This window comes from Scardinius erythrophthalmus (assembly GCF_964197995.2).
Source record: "Scardinius erythrophthalmus genome assembly, chromosome: 16".
Taxonomy (NCBI): domain Eukaryota; kingdom Metazoa; phylum Chordata; class Actinopteri; order Cypriniformes; family Leuciscidae; genus Scardinius; species Scardinius erythrophthalmus.
Window position 1 is genome coordinate 3270873 of NC_138236.1, and position 22500 is coordinate 3293372.

At 35.1% G+C, this 22500-nt stretch overlaps 1 protein-coding gene across 3 annotated transcripts in view; it reads right to left on the reverse strand.

Annotated features, from left to right (window-relative positions):
• ago1 (argonaute RISC component 1) overlaps window positions 1–22500 on the reverse strand; it is a 42000-nt gene that overhangs the window by 6782 nt on the left and 12718 nt on the right. For 2 of the 3 annotated variants that reach the window (XM_081387808.1, XM_081387806.1), the window contains exons 3-15: window positions 22057–22177; window positions 21208–21389; window positions 18883–19019; window positions 18652–18786; window positions 14988–15099; window positions 13051–13198; window positions 12847–12966; window positions 10255–10377; window positions 8702–8835; window positions 8436–8620; window positions 8203–8362; window positions 7031–7121; window positions 184–378 (exon numbers count right to left, since the gene is read on the reverse strand). In XM_081387808.1, the coding sequence (XP_081243934.1) occupies window positions 184–378; window positions 7031–7121; window positions 8203–8362; window positions 8436–8620; window positions 8702–8835; window positions 10255–10377; window positions 12847–12966; window positions 13051–13198; window positions 14988–15099; window positions 18652–18786; window positions 18883–19019; window positions 21208–21389; window positions 22057–22177 (1843 nt within the window). The remainder of the gene's footprint in view (window positions 1–183; window positions 379–7030; window positions 7122–8202; window positions 8363–8435; window positions 8621–8701; window positions 8836–10254; window positions 10378–12846; window positions 12967–13050; window positions 13199–14987; window positions 15100–18651; window positions 18787–18882; window positions 19020–21207; window positions 21390–22056; window positions 22178–22500) is intronic. The other variant, XM_081387807.1, reaches the window with a different exon arrangement.

Consider the following 22500-nt stretch of genomic DNA (forward strand, 5'->3'; position numbering starts at 1 on the left):
CACAGGAATAAATTACATTTTAAAATAAATCCACATAGAAATTGAAATTGTAATTCTATTTCTGTTCATACTGTATTTCTGATCAAATAAATGCCTTGTTAAACATTAGAAAAATCTTACCGAGCGAAATCTTTTGAACTGTATTGCATTCGATAGTTTGAATGAACGATAATAGGGCCTTACTTGTGGTAACTGTCCTTCTGGAACGCCGTCCCTGTAGAAGATGATTCTGGTGGGTTTGAAGCGGGTGGACTTGTAGAACTGGATGAGTAGCTCTCGCACCATGTACGAGAGGTCTTCAATAATCTCCTGTCTGGGTCTCTGTACTCGTACTGTAGCGCAGTATCTGCTGGGGTGAGCGTCCATACTGCCCACAACCTGCAGAGATCAACGTCAGAGGACGTTTAATATAATATAATATAATATAATATAATATAATATAATATAATATAATATAATATAATATAATATAATAAAATATAATATAATATAATATAATATAATAGATTTCATTATATTATAATTAAATAGAATAGAATAGAATAGAAAATAATAGAATATAATATATTTCGTTATATTATATTATAATTAAATATAATATAATATATTTCATTATATTATATTATAATTAAATATAATATAATATATTTCATTATATTATATTATAATTAAATATAATATAATATAATATATTTCATTACATTACATTATATTTAATTATATTACAATTAAATACAATATAATATAATATAATATAATTAAATACAATACAATACAATATAATAGAATAGAATATATTTCATTTTATTATATTATATTATAATGAAATATAATATAACAATATAATATATTTCATTATATTATATTATATTATAATGAAATATAATATAATATAATGAAATATAATATATTATATTATATTAGAATAGAATAGAATAGAATAGAATAGAATAGAATAGAATAGAATAGAATAGAATAGAATAGAATAGAATAGAATAACCATTATAGGATGTGGCATTTATTTGATCAAAAATACAGTAAAATTCTGAAATATTATTACAAACTATTTTTTTTTCTATGTGAATATATTATAAAATGTAATTCATATGATCTTCCAGCATCATTACTCCAGTCTTCAGTGTCACATGATTCTTCAGAAATCCTTCTAATATGTTAATTTGATGCTCAAGAAACATTCCTGATTATTATCATTAATGTTGAAAATTGTATATTACAGTTTTTTACAATCACTTTGCTACTATTTTCAGAACCTTGATGTCATTTTTCACAACTCTAGACACAAAACTCACAACCAATGATCAAAATGCACATTTTTCAAAACTCTAACCCTTTTCTCAATTGCTTGGATACAATACACATAAAACTTAGATCATTTGTTCATTCAACAAAAATCACCTGTTCAATATGACACAACTTAACATCAAAGTACTACTATTTCAAAAGGCAATTCACACATTACATTTCAAATGAGTGTCTATTCATTTCCTTACAATGATCTAACTATCAATTGATACAACTGCTCAAAATGATAAGTTACTGTTGCATTACTCTTAATGCATAGTTGTATGGAAACAGACAAACAATCTTCCATGTTTACAGTAAATCATGAAAGTTTCAAGATAACGATCCATGTATATTGTAGTCTAATTGGTCCTTGCTCCACGCTAATTGAGCATGAACCAATTAGACTACAATATCCATGGATGTAGCCTACTGTAATATTTGTATCATAATGCTTCATCAGTCTATGGTCCCAAATACTGTACCACCTTTTCAGACTATTTACAGTATTGACAGCACTGCACTGTATAGATAATCACTCTTTTGTTTCTTACAGTACAAGCAAGCAAGTTGAGGAACACTGCATTTGATGTTTTACAGTACTGTCTTTTCTTTTCTATTTCATAGCTAATTATTTTTGCTTTGATTCAAATAACCCTATGTTGTGATTGTACTGTAGTGTTTTGCATCAATATATTACAAACTTTGTTCAATGATTCCACTGTCTGTCGTATTCTCTCTATTACTGCAGTGCTTTTACAGAGATGTATTTACTGTACATGTAGTGCCATAATGAAACCTGTATCACCTATTTTGTTCTACAATATTTAATGATTGTACGAACAATGACACAGTGAAACTATCGGTTGCTTGTGTGTGTGTGTGATCTATAGTTATGTTTCAATGGTATTTCACAGTAAATTTGTTTTTTGAACCAATGATTGTGCAAGTGCAAGATTTCCTTAAAGATGTGAATGCACAATGCAGTGTTTTGAACATTAGACAGCCTGTGTTACAAGTGATAACCGTTTTGAGTTTTGTGTCAGGGGTTTTGAAAAATGAGATCAAGGTTCTGAAAATAGTAGCAAAGTGATTGTAAAAAACTGTATCTTTGGGGAAACCGTGATAATTTTTTTTTTTTTCAGGATTCTTATATGAATAGAAAGTTCAAAAGAACAGATTTATTTGAAATGTAAATATTTTGCAACATTATAAATGTCTTTACTGTCCCTTTGACGCATCTTTGCTGTTATAAAATAATCTTACTGACCACAAATGTTGGAACGGGATCCTAGTGAAAAATATACTATTTGAAATGCATTTATTTTATGCTAAGTATACTACAAATACATTTACATATTCATGTACTTAATATAAGAAGAGTTCAGATGCAAAAGCCTCTAAGTGCCATCTGAAATTTTCTTCTAGAATGATCATTTTTATCAAGCTTGTATATTTAAGTTCAATAATCTCGCTCAAATGGCAATGCAAATTACCTATTAATTGTCTTTAAGTGAAATAACTGAACTTAAATATACAAGTTTTATAAAAAATTATCATTCTAGAAGAAAATTTCAGTTAGAGGGCACTTAGAGGCTTTTGCATCTGAACTCTTCATAAGTACCCTGGAATTATACATTTGCTATACTAAATTGATATACTTAAAGTCTGCTAAAATTGAAACAACTAATTTTGAACTTAATGCACTTTAGTTATCCAGAAACAGTGCTGAGGTCCATCTAAAAATATGAGCTACAGTGGGATTATTGCATGCATACATTAGATACACTTTGAATATCTTGCATTTAAAGACTGATATTATACAGAAATCATACTATTCTTACTAAAAGTGATATTAAAACACATTTTAGGCTTAATATTAAGAAATGTGCATTGTGCAAAAAAGAAGTACTCCAAATAAAGTTTAATTATAATATTTATATCAGTAAGTCTCAAGCAATATGTCCGTAAATATGTTAATGGATTTGTATTGTACTTAGGATAGGTATTTTTCACAAGGGTAGAGTATGTATTAGATGAAAAACTACATTTCAAAAGTGGCACAAAACGAAAGTTAACACGCGTGACAAAAAAATTTTTTTGACAATGCAAATGTGTCATGTCTGTTTCTGTCTAGTAAGCAACCGCCAACCGAAAAGTGCAAAAACCAGAGAGAAAAAAAATTCTCATCACTTACAAAAAGAAAAAGAAAAAGACCAGAAAGAACATGAACAGCTGTTTTCAATGTAAACACAGTGAAAAAGTAAAACCGCATACACCAGAGCAATGCATGTAAGCATCACTACAAAATATGCAAATAATGCAAACCAGACGCGATAGAGTCAGACGCCTGTGGAGGAGGCGCAGAAACTCAGCAGTTTCCCTACAGAGAGCGTCCTGTCGCCACTCCCTCCACACACACGTCCTCTCCATCCGTCTGCGTGACTCAGGCCTTTGTCACATCGCTTAGCAACCGGCAAACGAGAACACGCTTTCATGTGGTTGCATGCGCAGGGAGGAAGGTGACGTCATTTCCTCCTCGTCTGTGAGTCACCGATGAGCCATTTTCCCTTTTCAAAGCTCCCATCCTGTCCTGTCCACCTCCCTTTCACTCCCGCGTGTGTTCTGAGACACTTCCAGGGTTGTCCGCACCATTAAGTACAGCAAACTGGGCGTCTCTCCGCCACAATGAACACTGGGGTGCTAATTACAGCCCTCTATATAAGACTAAGACTAAAATGAAGTGCCTTTCGGCTCAGGTTGGGTTTCGGAGAGACATAACTTCATTGTGTCCCAGATCAATAATAGCTCCTCTTGTTATATAATATATGTGATGACAGGTTAATACAAGAAAGCTGCTAGACTAAACCATCCAAAATTATCATGCATTTTTGTTAAGGCTTTGTGAATCTCAAAGGGGCGTAACAATATATCGTGTCACAATATATCGCAATAGAAAAATGCAACTATGTATCGCGGATAGTGACAATATGTATAGTGTATAGTTCACCCAAAGTAAAAATTACTGTGTGAGAAAAATGTCTAGTTTTCAGAGTTTTAGTGTCAGTTCTACATTAAACAACTATATATAATGTTGAATATAATGTATAATAACGCAATGGGGGAATATTTGTGGGTCCGGATAATGCCAGATGTCTTATGTTACCAGTACATACATCTAGTCAGTGACAGAGTGCAAGCATATTCATCTAAAACAATTCTGTATTTTCAGCTTTAGAATCATGAATATTTTTATTCTGGTGTCACCATTATCCTGTGCATTAGGTTATCAGCACCAAGTCCAAGCCTATTCATTTACACCCACAATGTAATATCAAATTTAGCGTTTTAATCAACAGTAATTTTTTTGTTAACCTTTTACCCTATGTCTTGGAGTATCGCAATAATATTGTGTCGTGAGTTCAGTATCGTGGAATGTATCGAATCGTGACATGAGGGTATCGTTACACTCCTTGCTCAATTAAAATAAAATACATGTGGATAAAATCATAGCTGGTAAAAGAATAATCTGGGTTAAAGAGGACCTATTATGCCCTTTTTCAAGTCTTGATGTTGTTTTAGGCTCTACTAGAATAGATTTTCATGCTTGAATGTTGATTATTCTCCTCATATTCTCCATTGTTGCGGCTCCTCCCGTCCCAGTCTGTCAGTAACGCTCTGTTTAGTTCCTGTCTCTATGAAGCCCCTCCTTCTGAAAAGCACACTGTGCTCTGATTGGTCGGCTGGATCAGTGTGTTCTGATTGGTCGAGCGCTTTGAGCGTGTTTGGGAAATATCCCGCCCCTTACCATAACCGCCAGTTTAACACACTACTAACTAACTCAACCAGGCCCCGCCCCTTTATCCTGTATATTAATTATTTAAATGAGGAATATTGTGACGTGTTCGTTCCCGGAAGAAACTCAAGACTACAATGGAGGCGTTTCAGGAAGTTCAGAAACACTGACACTGATTGCAAACCTTTTTCATGTTCAAACAGCAAAATTACACACTAATAAATGCAAAAAAAAGCATAATAGGACCCATTTAACTGTAATATTGGTAGGGGTGAACCCGAACAGTCGAAGATTCGATGCTTCGATTGGAGGAGCCAGATTCAACTACCGATCTCACGGTCGAATCTTCGCAGAGGTGTTATGAAACGAGGATCATGCCACTTTGGCTATATGAGGGCGCTCAATGTCTGATTTCACATAGAACTACCGGTTTTCTGTCAATACGTTAATATTCAGCCTATTATGATAATGCTGTATATAAAAATGTGCAAAGAAAGAAGCTTTTAATAAATATTTTTTAACGTGCGTGAATAAATCCAAACACCCCGTGACAGATTTAAGTTTCACTTTCAATCCGTGACCGACAGAGGAGCGTCTTGGCGGCAAGGATTTAAATCTTTAACGATGTCTGGGATAAGAACATCTAAAGTGTGGATGTACACCATCAGAAAGGTTATTCTCCAAGGCTGGATTTAGGATCAGGAAAACCATGATCGCACTTCTGCCGGCCAACGTTAACAAGTTGGTTTTCCACGGCCGGGACATTCTACAATTTTAGGAGATTAAGCCGTAAACGCTTTTCACGTTTTAGAATGTATTTTATCCGCGTGCACAATTTGAAAAGACTCCAGCGGACACAGACAGAGTGAAAGACTGGATTTGTTCTCTCGATCAGGAAGGGTACAAGTGATTTCAAAACTTTTCAGCCGGTTCTAATTTGATTTTTGATGCTGTGAACATTCTTAGCTAAAAAGACTGCCACTCCAGTTTAGCATTTATTGAGTTTTATTTGTAAAGTTGAAAATTCTGGCTACTATTGTTATTTTAATAATTTCTTTATTTTTATTTTATTTATTGATCTGTCAGGGTTATCTAATCTAACTATTTGTGGCTTGTGTTTTGAATATATGTTCCCCTGCACTTTAGGCATTTTGCACACATTTGCTCATCTTGTGACTTGATTCTGATTTATTTCGTTTTTGTATTTTTATTTATTAGAAAGGTATATTCTGTTCTAATTTAATTTAGTAAATTAATTGTTTATGTTTTCGGTGCATCGATGTTGTGCTGTACTTAGAGCCTGCTCGCACAGGTACTTTAGCCGATTTAATTTGATTTGCATGTGAAATGCAAATCCTGTCTGCAGTGTGGCCTTTCTGGAGTTATTTATGTTATTTCTTAGTTTTATTGATCCAAAATGTTTTTATACATTTTCTTCTATATCTTTGTGTGATTTTCTGTACATCGCCACTTTGAAATGTTAAAGCCCCGCCCCCAGCCCCACCCCCATACACATGATTCGACTATTAGTCGACTATAGGCAAGACTTGACGATTCTGATTCGACTATGAAAATCTATGAAATATTGGTTTAAACCCAATGGTAAACTGCATCCAAACTACCAATCCACCCAACTACCACCAAATGTTCCTTTGACACAATGCGTGTTATTGCTATTATTGTTGCATGATCTATTTCAGATAAACCTGCATCTAAACAGCACTTAAAAACGGTTTAGTTGTTTTGTCTACAACATGACTATGGTTACGCTTTCAAAGCAGTATAGTTGCACAATTTAAATGTTTATTCATGTGATGTCAGCTGATTCTAGCTTAAACAGCTTCTCAGCCCTACTTGGGTTTAAAATCTCATTCAAAATGCAAAAGAGAATTCATGAGAACATAAGAATGTGTGTGTGTGTGCCATGCTCACGGCAGTGATAGACGGCTTCTTCCCATCACCAGCCGGCGGGTGTGTAACATCTGCTCCGAGGAAGATCACTGGCTGCTGGAACACTGCAGACCTGTGCAAACGTTCAGATAAACTGTTGATTCAGGCTGCAGCATTTATGGAAAAATGTTTCTGATAAAAAATGCAATTGCAATTTAAAAAACAAAAATCTAGGATTGCATGAGGTTGTTTGAAGGATAACACAATTTGGCCCAAATATATATATATATATATATATATATATATATATATATATACATACATACATACATACATACATGTGTATGTATCTAAATAAATATCCAAATGTATAATACCAAATAAATAAAATATAAACAATAAATAACAACAAAATATTAGAGTACTATATTTCTTATTTTTGTTTTATTTTGTATTTTTTACATTTGATTTATTATTTCTACTAATAATAATAACTACTATTAATAAAAACTATTACAAAAGTAATAGTTATTTTGTTTTTATTTAGTATTTTTATATTTTAATTATTATTAATATAAATATAAATAAAAAAATAAATAATAATAATAATAAATATGAACAAAATACATTACAAAATTAGTACAGTACTAATATTTCTTATTTTATTTTTAGTATTTTTATATTTTATTAATTTTTTATTATTATTATTATTAAAGATAAAAATAATAACAACAATAATAAATACAATATGAAAATATGAAAATTTTTCTACAAAAAAAGTCTTTAAATAATAAAGATAAAATTATCTAATAATAATAATAATAAATAAAATGTAAAAAAAATACTAAATAAAAACAAAATAAGAAATATTGCTATTAATGTAAAATAATAATTTGAGAATTTAAAAAAAATAATGTAGTAACTATTATTATTTTATCTTACATTACAACTGTAAAATTACAATACTAATATTTATGGCTTTCGTAATTTCTTCATTTTCAAACATTAAACCATTATTGTTTTATGTTGACGGAAAACAGTGTAACCACGCTTTACTCAGAAACACACAGCACATATACTGTATGCATTTAATATGAATGCATCCTTAAAGCCATATCGCGATTTCAGTGAATCGTGGAGCCGTAGTGTGAATGCTTACAGACCGCATGTTAAATCTAAACACATCCAGGCAGAGATACTTCAGTAACTCTCACCGTTGATGCGGGACCAGGATGTTGTTGATACCGCCGAGTTTGACGTTGATTTTGAGGCAGAGGTTGGAGAGCGTCTGAGGCGAGGTCTTCACCACGTTCTTCACCTGCACACACTGAGTGGCCATTCCTAGAAGAGTGTCTCCAACACGCTTCACTTCCGCTGCACAGATCAAGCGTGAGTTGGTTAGTCTGAAGGCTAACGGGAGGTTCGGCTCTGTGTGAGACGCTCTTACCGTAGACGGGTGTCTTTCCCGGCAGGATGACGATGATGAGCTGCAGCCCAGAGTAGGTGTTCTTCAGGTGCCTGAACATGGGCTCCACGCTGTCGGCTCCCTGCGCGTACTTACAGAAACACGGCTGGCCCTGGATGGGCATCCCAGCATCCTTAGAGATCTTACGCAGCTGGTCGGTGAAGTTCCTGAGGAAGAGATCGTCACAAACATCACCACTGAAGTATTTTATAGCTGTATTATTCTGAACTCTATGTGGGCATCCTTACTTGAGCACCTCTTCCCGACACTGTTTCTGTGGGGCGAAGCAAGCGATGGCCCAAACCTTGATCTCGATGCCGTTGTAGAACTGCTTTCCCCTCATGTCCCACACACCCTGGTTGGGAGTCGCGATAGCACGGTTCTGTTCACCGACAAGAGAGAGAATTTAGGGACGTCACACTGGAGGTGATGATGATGCGTCGTCACGGGAGTCTCTCTACCCTGGAAGTGTCAATTCTGCACGGCAACAGTTATGCTTTTATCCAAAGTGACTTTACATTTAAAGTTTTTGAGGAATAGAAAATATTTTTTATGTTTTTGAGAGTTCAAGCTCATCAAGGCTGCATTTATTTAATTAAAAATACAGTAAAATCAGTAATATTGTGAAATATTATTGCAATTAAAATAACTGTTTTCTATGCAAATATAATGTAATTTATTCCTGTGATCAAAACTGAATTTTCAGCATCATTACTCCAGTCTTCAGTGTCACATGATCCTTCAGAAATCATTCTAATATGATGATTATTGATTTTTGAAATATTTTTGGAAAATATGATAAACTACGATTCAAAAGTCATTTAATAAATCCTTTCATTTAGCAAGGATGCATTCAATTGTTCAAAAGTGAGAATAATGTTACAAAAGATCCCACTCTGCAAAAAATGCTTTTCTTATTTAGTATTTTTGTCTTGTTTCCAGTCCAAATATATAAAAATAAGTAAAATGAGTAAAAGAGTAAAATGCCATAAGATATTATGTCTTGTTTTCCAGGGAAATGAATCAAAATTAAGTGAGTTTTTGCTTAAAACAAGCAAAATGATCTGTCCATGGGGTAAGAAAAATTAATTCAAACAGAAACTAGATTATTTTTCTTACCCCATTGGCAGATAATTTTGCTTGTTTTAAGCAAAAACTCACTTAATTTTTATTTATTTCCCCAGAAAACAAGACATAATATCTTATGGTATTTTACTACTAAAGTAAATGCATCTTGATTTAAGAATTTTTATTTTATTTTTGGACTGGAAAGAAGACAAAAATACTAAGTAAGAAAAGCATTTTTTGCAGAGTGGGATCTTTTGTAACATTATTATCATTTTTGAACAATTGAATGCATCCTTGCTGAATGAAAGTATTTATTAAATGACTTCTGAATCGTAGTTTATCATATTTTCCAAAAATATTTCAAAAATCAATAATCATCATATTAGAATGATTTCTGAAGGATCATGTGACACTGAAGACTGGAGTAATGATGCTGAACATTCAGCTTTGATCACAGGGATACATTACATTTTACAATATATAACAATAAATAAATAAAAATTAAATAGTAATATTTCACAATATTACAGTATTTTGATTAAATAAATGCAGCCTTGGTGAGCAGAAGTGACTTTCAAAATCAAAATTATTCCAAACTTTTGACCGGTAGTGTATTTTATACGTTTATCCATTCACTGAGAATCGAACCCATAACATAACCCATAATGATATACTGTTTAAGATACAAGAACAGAAGTGGAACAGGAGTCAGATACAGTCTAAAGGCTCTTACCCGACCACCGTACTGCAGGATCGGAGCGGGAAGGACTCTGCCGGTCACCTCGGCCATGTCGTCCTTCACTTTGATTCCAAACTCTTGAATGTAGGGATCCAGGTTAAAGTTAGCGTTCTTCATCTGAGCAAAAAAATTACATAAAAAGATTATGAAAATGTCTGTGATTCAGGCAATATGAACCTGCATTCACAACCCATTTCACTTCTGTTCTGTGATGCATTATTGACTGAAACCGGATAGTCGAGAATGAGGGGAAACATTTAATAATTGCATCCATCAGGAATTGATTTGAAACGTTACAATATGTAAAACAAAATAATTTCAGAGGCAGAGCAATTTCACAAAAGATTACAAAAACTTGGAATAACTTGCGGTGATGAACTGCAAACAATAAGACCAAAACTGTGCATTAAGAAAATAAATAGGAAAGTAAACATTTTCTGTAAAAGTCTACATTGTTTGACCAAAAAAAAAAAACCTATATTGCAATATTTAGTTTTTCTGTGATTTATATTACAATATGAAAACAATTTCTCCAGATGACCTGAATAGCTCTATTTAGAAAATAATAATTAATCATTCTAGAATGACTGGGGTGATTCTGTGGGCGAGTGAACCTGCAAAATAATTTTTTTTAGCTAAATACAATTATAGAACAAACAGTGCTTTATAATAGGTAAGTCTAACAGAAATTGAACAATCAAAAGTAAAATAACGCTACATAGTCAGCTCTGTATAAATTAATTATAATTAATCGTTGTTAAAGCAACAAAAAAGATTTTGTCTTTGTTGTTTGATTAACATTAATGACACAGGCGGCATCAGGTTTATTAGGCTGCTGTCACTTTAAGACCAACGCACAGATCCAATATAATGATACGCAACTGTTTACATTCACGTAAGCCATAAGCAACTGTGTTTACGAGGATACTCGCCGATAAGGGCATTGACACACCATATTGAGTGTAAAAATGTAAAAGACGATAAAGACAACTGAATTGGGTTTAAGGAATCCAGTTTTAAGGGAAAGGGAAGTTAATGTGCATTATTAAAAAAAAAAAAAACATAAATTGAATTATGCATCTAGAATACATAATAATATTGAATGATATTTGTTTTTCTTTGGTAGAAGAAGAATTTAAAAAGTATTAATGAGTTGTTCTCCCCCTCCTTCTTATGACCTGCTTCATCACATGAGATATGGCACTATTGTTATTCAATAAGCATGCACAAATGTGGAAATTGAGAATCACAACTTTTTTATTTTTAAACTGAGATCACAATTCTCCCACGACTTTGAATAGACAACTAAACAAAATAGCACAATTTACATAATGTAATTTACTAGAGGTTCTGACAAAATGTTAATTGCTGCAGTCTATGTATATTTTTTATGAATATTTTATGAATTCAAATGAAGTCATTTTAAACAGTTTGAATAAATAATTCAATGACTCACTCTTAAAGATTTATCTTGTTTCAGTGATTTTAAACATCTTGAATGAATGATTCCATGACAAATATATTTTTTAATAGTCACTTGTCGCCACCTACTGGCATAACATTGTAATTGATTCAATCTATTTGAAGCGTCAAGTTACTTTCAAAAGGTGATTTGCTCTATTTTGATCGCTATACCGTAGACATCAGTGTTTATATCCGAAATATTAACTTTATCACAGTACTTCTGTGATAATATGAATATTTGTAACAGAAATAACGATACTGTGTGGTTGAAAAGACTGTGTTTGTGAAGCGGTTTCATAGCAATTAAATGCTCTCGGCGGCGGCGCCAACACAGATCTCAATGTTCGCTGTGATTGTACTCAAAGCTTTAATAGACGAATCATTGTCATTTGGGAATACAATCCTGTGGATGTTTGATCTTTTAATAATTAATTGAGCAGCCTTACTATGTGTCTCATAACAGAAACACACTCTCTTTTCGGGCTAGACATCATTATTAGCTAAGAGTTGGCATCACATCTGACTAAACCTGGATAATTTCAGATATGTAAACGCTGTTTTATCCATATCAAATTTAAAGTCTATTAAAGTAAAGGTTTCTGTTCAGATTTTAGTCAAACATTTCAGTTATGTTCCTGAAGTGATTTGTACTGGCGATCGTTTTGGCGAGAACGCGCACTGATAGAGATTAAGCATTCCCATTGGCTGCAACCTGCAGATATTATGGCCAATCACGCACGTCGACTGCATCTGCGCAATCACATGTAGAATACAACGCTGCATTTATTATATATTTTTTATTGCGCTATGTTTTTGAATGAATAAAATATAGAAATCCTTTACATTTCCCAAACAGCAGGCATCGTCTTCCAATAATGTGTTTGCATTTCGACTGCGCGCTCTGAGACACAAGTAATTTATTATATATGAAAATTATTATATACAGTGGCTTCTCCTACTTTTAATACCAGGAAGTGACGATTTAGTTTTCTTCGACTCGCGGAATGGAAACGCTGCTTTATTCGCAGGAAAACATTTTTGGAAAGTGAACTAATCCTTTAAAGCACCACTAGCCAGTGCTGGCTATTTGTAAACCTGGCCATGTTTCCCACGTGCACTCACCAGTCTGCTGATCTCCTCCTGTCGGTCTGGTGCTGATCTCGCTGTGGCTTTGATCATGGTGGAGGTTTGATTATCTGTCAGTTTCTTGATGCACCGCTGCCCTGCTACAATGTTGCACACCTACGAGAACAGCAGAACAGCAGAGCGTATAAGAACAGAGACTGTGGTCTATGGCCATCACAGCGTGAGGACGACAGGACTCACCTCCAGGGGCAGGTAGGTGTGTTTCTGCTCCTGGCCCACTTGTAGACAGGGCAGGTGCGGGTATTTGAGCTGCAGGTTGTACTTCTGCTTGAAGTATTGAGCCACGGTACATTCTACCGTCTGTCCGCTTTCAAGCTGCAGGGGAAACCTGGGACACGATTGACAGGATCAAGAGTTAAATCCAGATAGACAGTTATTTTACAAACTATTTGACTGCAGAAAACAAAGATGCACTTTATTAAGATACACATGTAAGTTTATGTCGCACATCAATGTTAGACATGCAAATAACAATGTTAACCCAGGGTTTACTCGTGCACAATGTGAAATTAGTGATGCACCGAATTTTCTACCGAAATACCGAAACCAGAATGAAAGATTTAATTTAGCCGAAAACCAAATAATAATCATTTAATCACATTTATCAATGCTCAAATAAAACTGTTGCATATTAACATTTCAATTGCACACAAGTCAATTTTCAAATCAACTTCTTAACAATATGAATTCCAGTTCGTTGTTGATATATAGATATTTAATCTATATACAACTCTTTGGTTCACAGCAGTTTTAAGGAAAAATACTCAGCAATGGAGTTGACTTATGATTTTTTTACATGGTTTGTCTTAAAGCATATTCAAAACACCAAATAGACATTTAAACAACATTACAAGCTTGCTTTTCATCACAGGGGGACTTTAAGTTAAAAATAATGAATATAGAGCATATATTTAGCAAAATGCCCCAAGAGTTATTTATAGATACACTGATAAAACTGAAATGTAGTTAAAAATGCACTATCTGAGAAGCGTTAATTAAATGTCACCATTCGGCTAATGATTTCATCCCTCCAAAACTGTTTTGGCCACAACCGTAAATTCATTTTCTGAAAAATATTTTCAGTTGCTGTGAAATATCCAAACTAACTCAAAGTACGTTAATACTAACCCTTTCTCTTCTATTCTTTCTCTATTTTCTTTATAAAAATAAAAAAAACGTACTGCGTTAGATTAAACAGGAAGGGTCATAGCACTTGCATTTTGTTGTCCTATTGTTAGTTTCACTGCTTCTATTGTTCTCATTTGTAAGTCGCTTTGGATAAAAGCATCTGCTAAATGAATAAATGTAAATGTAATTATGAACATTATGAAAAATGGAAGTGTGAACAACTCCCATATGAAAATGACACTATTGCTCTGTTCCCAGAACTATACTCACGTTTGGTGACTAGCAGATATATACATATAAGTGTATGTCGCACATCAATGTTAAACATGCAATGTTAACCCAGGGTTTACTCGTGCACAATGTGAAATTAGCGATGCACCGAATTTTCTACCGAAATACCGAAACCAGAATGAAAGATGTAATTTAGCTGAAAACCAAATAATCATTTAATCACATTTATCAATGCTCAAATAAAACTGTTGCATATAAACATTTCAATTGCACAAAAGTAAGTTTTTATATTACCTTTTTAATGATATGAACTCCAGTTTGTTGTTGATATATAGATATATGTATGATATATAGCAATGGTGTTGACTTGATTTTTACATGGTTTGTCTTAAAGCATATTCAAAACACCACATAGACATTTAAACAACATTAAAAGCTTGCTTTTCATCACAGGGGGAGCTTATATTTAGCAAAATGCTCCTAGAGTTATTTAAAGAGACACTGATAACGCTGAAATGCAGTTAAAAATGCACCATCTGAGAAGCGCTAATTAAACGTCACCATTTCGGGATATGATTTTGTACCTCCAAAATTGTTTTGGCCACCACCGTAAATTCATTTTCTGACAAATATTTTCAGTTGCATCACTATGTGAAATATCAAAACTAACTCAAAGAATGAACATTATGAAAAATGGATCAAGTGTGAACTCCCATATGAAAATGACACTATTGCTCTGTTCCCAGAACTATACTCACGTTTGGTGACTAGCAGGGCGACGCGTGACGTTACAGACGCGGTACTTCCTTTTCATTTGACCGCAGTGCGTGACCTCCACCTTCAGACCTGGAAATGTCCACCGGAAACAAACTTAAGCAGCATTAAGAAGCTTATTATGGCTATTGTTATTTGAGGTTTTCAAAACAACAGAAGCTCAAACTACAAAACTAGATTGCATGCATTACAAATCAAACAATTCTGTCTACACTTCAAGCATTCGGTTTAATTGACGGACTCCTCGTTTCTGTTTCTGTCATGCTGCTCCTCTAGCCAATTTATTTTACAGTTCCCTGCACCAGAACCTGCATTTCACCAGTGTTAGAAACTGGGCGGCACTCACAGCCACAGCAGGGTAGCAATTACAGTCTTCAGTATAAGACTAAAAATAAGGGCCGATCCACAATAATTCCCTTTGGGATGCTTGATTTTGTTTTGGGGCTCTGCCAGAATATGTTTTTCATGCTTGAATGTTCAAAAACACATTATTTTCTCCATATTCTCCATTGTTGCAGCACCTCTCTTCCCAGTCTGTCAATAACGCTCTGTTTAGTTCCTGTCTCTATGAAGCCCCTCCCTCTGAAAAGCACACTGTGCTCTGATTGATCGGCTGGAGCAGTGTGTTGTGATTGGTCGAGTGCTTCAAGTGTATGTGGGAAATATCCCGCCCCTTATCATAGCCGCCAGTTTAACACACTACTAACTAACTCAACCAGGCCCCGCCCCTTTATTCTGCATATGAAATATTTAAATGAGGAATATTGTGACGTGTTCGTTCCCGGAAGAAACTCAAGACTACAATGGAGGCGTTTCAGGGAAACACTGATATAGAGAATAACTCCTGCTGGAGGGACTTTGCAGACCCTTTTTCATGCTCAAATAGCAACATTACACACACAGAAGAAAAAAAAGCATTATAAATCGATTTCTGTATAAAAGCATGATATCAAAATGACTCATCCAATTCAATTTAACAAATAAATTACAAGGCAAAGCCGTGGCGGGATGCTGAGATCATCCAATGACCTCACCTGATCCTTCATCTCAAACTAGCAGGAGTGTAAAAGCACACATTTTTTCCCGAATGCAGCATTGCTTTAACCACTGCACATGTGTGCGGAGTAAAAATTTAAAACTCTCGAGTTTCCCACTTGGATGGGATGATACCGTTTATATCGATATACTTTGAGGCGAATGCATCTGAAAAACAATAAAGGATACAGAGTGAACTGCTGTGTGAGAAGTGCATGATCCAAGCTATCCTAAACATGAGATGTGCTTTATATGAAGTGCTTCAAACTCACTCATAACCAGATTACAGCGGCTCTCCTGTCAGATGTGTGTGCTGTTTAATCATTAAAGTCAGCATGAAACGGGAGCTGCGCTAGTCTTTTCTTCTCTATTGTGACTATATCTGAGTGAAACGCTTCTAGAACAAGAACGAATGTGGGCGGGGCTTTATTATGTCCATGGGGAATTGATTGCATGGTTGTGGTTTGCTATTGGATGATCTCATGTGATTGACAGGTTGCCCCGCCCTCGTCATCAGAGAAGAGAAGAGAAAAGCTGCAAGAGGGAGGGGAAGTTATTCTGATTCAAGACTATGAGAAACAGAATGATGTGCACGGATAAATCATTCATAAATACTACAGTATTCCATAAAAAAAAGAAAGTTGTCATTATTGATTTTTAATGGTGACGCACTCGTTTTCCTCAGTGAATAACTCATATCTTACAGTTTTATCCTTTATCTGTAAATGTTAGTATTTCCATTTTGCATAAAGGCTCTTCCTGACAGCAAGCGAATCTCCAATAAACTTCACTGAACGAACGCAGGCGCACGTCAAACAGAAAGAGTGCATTAATAATATACATTTTGTCAACATTGGAAAATTGTCAAGTGGAATCACTTTAAATCTCTTCTCTTATTTACAACAGCACCATAAACTGCAGTATGAGGAGTGTGTTGCATTGGATGCAGCAGTATTGACAGACCTTTTTATTTAAAGACAGAACCATCATTTTTTCAGTAAACCCCTGTTTAATAAAAAAATTAAAAATAAATTGTTTTTCCCTTCGCCTTACCGAAAACATACCGAACCGTGACTAGAACCTGCACATACCGAACCACTTGACATTTTTCTGACGGCTCTTCTCATGCAGTTGCTAAGGTGCTGCCAGGTTATTTAGTGTGATTGTTAGAATGTTGCTAGGCAGTTGCTAAGGTGTTGCCAGGTTATTTTGTGTGTTTGTTAGAATGTTGCTAGGTAGTTGCTAAGGTGTTGCCAGGTTATTTTGTGTGTTTGTTAGAATGTTGCTAGGTAGTTGCTAAGGTGTAGCCAGGTTATTTAGTGTGATTGTTAGAATGTTGCTAGGCAGTTGCTAAGGTGTTGCCAGGTTATTTAGTGTGATTGTTAGAATGTTGCTAGGCAGTTGCTAAGGTGTTGCCAGGTTATTTAATGTGATTGTTAGAATGTTGCTAGGCAGTTGCTAAGGTGTTGCCAGGTTATTTTGTGTGTTTGTTAGAATGTTGCTAGGTAGTTGCTAAGGTGTTGCCAGGTTATTTTGTGTGATTGTTAGAATGTTGCTAGGCAGTTGCTAAGGTGTTGCCAGATTATTTTGTGTGATTGTTAGAATGTTGCTAGGCAGTTGCTAAGGTGTTGCCAGATTATTTTGTGTGTTTGTTAGAATGTTGCTAGGCAGTTGCTAAGGTGTTGCCAGGTTATTTTGTGTGTTTGTTAGAACGTTGCTAGGCAGTTGCTAAGGTGTTGCCAGGTTATTTTGTGTGTTTGTTAGAATGTTGCTAGGCAGTTGCTAAGGTGTTGCCAGGTTATTTAGTGTGATTGTTAGAATGTTGCTAGGCAGTTGCTAAGGTGTTGCCAGGTTATTTAGTGTGTTTGTTAGAATGTTGCTAGGCAGTTGCTAAGGTGTTGCCAGGTTATTTAGTGTGATTGTTAGAATGTTGCTAGGCAGTTGCTAAGGTGTAGCCAGGTTATTTTGTGTGTTTGTTAGAATGTTGCTAGGCAGTTGCTAAGGTGTTGCCAGGTTATTTAGTGTGATTGTTAGAATGTTGCTAGGCAGTTGCTAAGGTGTTGCCAGGTTATTTAGTGTGATTGTTAGAATGTTGCTAGGCAGTTGCTAAGGTGTAGCCAGGTTATTTAGTGTGATTGTTAGAATGTTGCTAGGTAGTTGCTAAGGTGTAGCCAGGTTATTTAGTGTGGTTGTTAGAATGTTGCTAGGCAGTTGCTAAGGTGTTGCCAGGTTATTTTGTGTGATTATTAGAATGTTGCTAGGCAGTTGCTAAGGTGTTGCCAGGTTATTTAGTGTGATTGTTAGAATGTTGCTAGTCAGTTTCTAAGGTGTTGCCAGGTTATTTAGTGTGTTTGTTAGAATGTTGCTAGGCAGTTGCTAAGGTGTTGTCAGGTTATTTTGTGTGATTGTTAGAATGTTGCTAGGTAGTTGCTAAGGTGTTGCCAGGTTATTTAGTGTGATTGTTAGAATGTTGCTAGGCAGTTGCCAGGTTATTTTGTGTGTTTGTTAGAATGTTGCTAGGCAGTTGCTAAGGTGTTGCCAGGTTATTTAGTGTGATTGTTAGAATGTTGCTAGGCAGTTGCTAAGGTGTTCAGAATGAAGGAGAACTCCCACCTTTGATCTCCTTGGTGAAACGGACCCTTTGCGAGTCAGTAAGTGTCTTGGGCTGCTCATCAATGTTGCGGATGTCCAGAACTTCACACATGAACTCAATGACAGGCTGAGCTTTATAAAAGGCCGTTGCGGATACTGAAAACAAAAATGGAGTTTGTATATTTAAGTACAAAACATTGACGTTTCTTAACATTAAATAAGTGAGCAATCAAGAGAAAAAAAAGACTTCACCGTCGATGTTGAGCATCATCTTCCACATGGCTGGCCGAACAGACTGGTGGAAGCCGAACCACACCTCCCTGCCTCCTCCCAGAGGATGGTAATATCCTTCAGGAGGGGAAAAGAAGGAGCGTCCCACTGGAGTGTACCTGCAAATGAGAAAGACGGATGGTTCAATAGCTCCAAATCTTACTGTAGTGTGTAATATGGCTGTGAATGTAAAAAGCAAAGTTTTAAAGATCACATTAGCCACGTTTCCATTACCCTTTAAATTGCGCAAATTGAAATTGCGAATTGAAAAAACGCCCAATGGAAACACGTCAATTTCGCAAAAACTCCCATTTATCACAAAAAAGTTTTTCCGCTCGCATGAGGGGGTTTTTCAGGCAATTCGAAAAAGAAATATTTCGCAAAACTGCCTGACCTGACGTAGATGACGCGGTGTGTTTGGACAGAATACGAAACAGAGTTTTTTATTAAATTAATAAAAGACAAAAGAATTACAGGAATAATGGATTCTAAATCTCAAATAAATGCCACAATCAAGACCTCGAAGAAAAAATGAGGGAGAAACACCCAGAAACTCCTCATATGTGCCGCTCTCGAGTATAATAAGGGTTGTTCCTTACCATTAATGCTTGGAAAACACACATACATCTCCTTCGATTAATAATAATGGCCAGTGCAGTGGCTGGGATATAGTACATAAACCTACCAACGTCCGTTACCATGGTTTCTGGAATGATTTTACTTATCGCGAGAGGAAAAAATGAAGTTTTAGTCGCATAACATCGGTTAATGGAAACGCCGTCATTTTGCAATATTTTTTTGTCGACATTTCGAAAAAATTTTTTTAAAAAAATGACAAAAAATGAATACAAAAAAAAAAAAAAAAAAAAAAAAATCGCAAACATCTGTGATGGAAACGCGCCTATTGTCTCCCAAAAGAAAGAACCATTTCTTAATTGCCTAAAAAAAACGAGTCGTCAGGTAGGTTTGCATGATGCCAGACTATGGTCTTCATTGGCTGCCTGCGAACAACATCTACTTTTACCCTCAAACACTAGTTGTGGCTGAGACTGAAAAAAGTCGGGAAGACGCTGTTTTCTGCTCTGCAAATCCATTTTGATGCACTTTCCAAAGAATGAAACTCTGGCTCGAATTGATATGGTAAAACCGACGCCATCATTACTGTTTATAACACTGTGTATCAAGTACCTAGGAAGCCATCACAGCTGGAATTTAGATATGGTAATGGGCATTTTGTTTTCCGACATGCACTGTAAGCAGTCGACCAATCACAACAGACTAGGCCGTCTGACCAATCAGAGCAGAGCAGCTCGTGGAAAGGAGGAGTTCAGAGAGGCCGAATCCTTGATCGAACCGTTTCAGACACTGTGAGAAAAGAGCTGATGCTGCAGAAAATGTAAGTGTTTTAAAGTAGTCTTGGATGCATGTAAACTTATTGTAGGAGACTCCAAAACAAAATATGGAGCCTTAAAAATAGCAGAATAGGTGCATTTAAAAAAAATAATAATAATAGGGCCCTATGAAACATTTTATTTTTCCAGAATTCATTTTATTTTTCTGTTTAAATTTTTCTGAATTTATGATTTAATACAAACGTATCATTACAGCAATAAAGACACATTTTTAAACTATTTAATTAATATTTTAGCATGCAACTGAAATAGATTTGAAAACAGAAAAAATGTGTGCTATTCCTTGGAACAAAAAGTTTAAAAAATATTAATAATAATAATTTTGCACTTCAAAATTCCTGGACACTAATACATTTTGTGATTCGATTAATTATACAGCACTATGTTTAATTTTTTTTTTTTTTTTGTCAAATTTCATGACATTCCATTACTGTATTCCATTACTGCATTCTATTACTGTATTCCATTACTGCATTCTATTACTGTATTCCATTACTGCATTCTATTACTGTATTCCATGTTACACAGTAAATTCCATTTTCACGACTGGATTCCGCGATTCTGTCTGCATTTTCTGTATCGCTGATTCAGATTCAGATTGTTTTATTTAGTGCCATGTCAGCATTCAAAGCTATTTTCATGGCAACAATTTCATTACAAAAACACAAATATCATACAAATATAATAAAATCCAAACAAACAAAAACAGCAAGTCACATTATACAATATTTTTTAAATTAACATATGATAAAAAAATCCAAAACCTTTTCAGGCATAATCTTACTAAATAAGTCCTTAAGCGAGGTAACTTCATAAAAGCGCATTCTACTTGTATTAAGTCCCTTTATGGCTGAGGTCAGTATGCCTGTGCCCTGTAAGCCCATGCCCAGCGTACCTCATGGAGGCCAGGTGTCTCATGGCCACGTCGAGGGCTTGGACAGATTCCAGCGGGACCTGCAGACGTCCACTGACCAGCGTCTCCTGCAACAGCCTCCACGACACCTTCGCCAGCCAACGAATGGACACTTTAAAGATGCGATCTTTCCCCTCTCCAGGGATGGTCACCTCGAAGTCAACCTACGACATGAAATGAGAAGCCCAGAATGAGAATAGCAGGAAATTACATTGATTACAATTAAGGCTAGGGAAGGCTTGGCGATATTCATGTCATGTTGCTTTGAAACTGATCAATGAGTTAGAACTAGAGAATTAGAACTGATTCATTGAAACAGGCTGTTTGAAACTAGTTTAATGAAAGAAATGAATTCGAAATTTAAAAGGTACACTATGCCCTCTAGTGTTTAAAAAACAAAACTGCATGCATTTTGCAGAAGAACATTGTTTTGGTTGTGCTTGGGCACTGCGTGATGAATATGTTTATCCTACTGCTCATAAAACATTCCCTACTAAGCTTAAGAGATATAACCAGTTTAGATGGAAAGATCTCAAGAACGGGAGAGTGACGTATGTACACAACTGCCCACGAAAAACCATACAGTCAGGTCTTATAATAGGGTTACCATAGTGAATCAGGGCAAGACAAAAACACGTTTTGGAAGAATGAGTGATGTATATTGACTCATTATTTAAATTGTCAGTTTTTAACAAAATAAGTTGCATAGTGTACCTTTAATAGCCAAATAAAAGCACACATTGGCAATGTTGCTAAAATTTCACCAGCATTCATCATGAATATATTGCGAATCGCATTCTCAACATCTCATCAATTAAATCCTTTACATACCTTTTCGCTGCCTATAGGTAACGCTAAAACAGTGTAGATATTCTTCTTCCCATCGTACACTGGCTTTCGGTCACCAAAGAGCTGCGGTTTGAAATGTTGGACCATGTATTCCACAACCTCCCTGTGAAGAGCCACATTTAACTGTGATTATTCATGTTTCATAAAACCTGATCAAAACATTATTTTGTGATAATGACCGGCTGAATGTACCAGATCTAACTCAATACACAACCACTGCCAAATATATACATACATGGACACACATAGCCATTCAAATGTTTTGGATTTTAAAATATTTGTGAAAGAAGTCTCTTTTGCTCACCATTTATTTGATCAAAAACACAGTAAGAACAGTAATATTGTGAAATATTATTACAATTTGTGAATGTGAATATATAGTAAAGTGTAATTTATTTCTGTGATCAAAGCTGTATTTTCAGCATC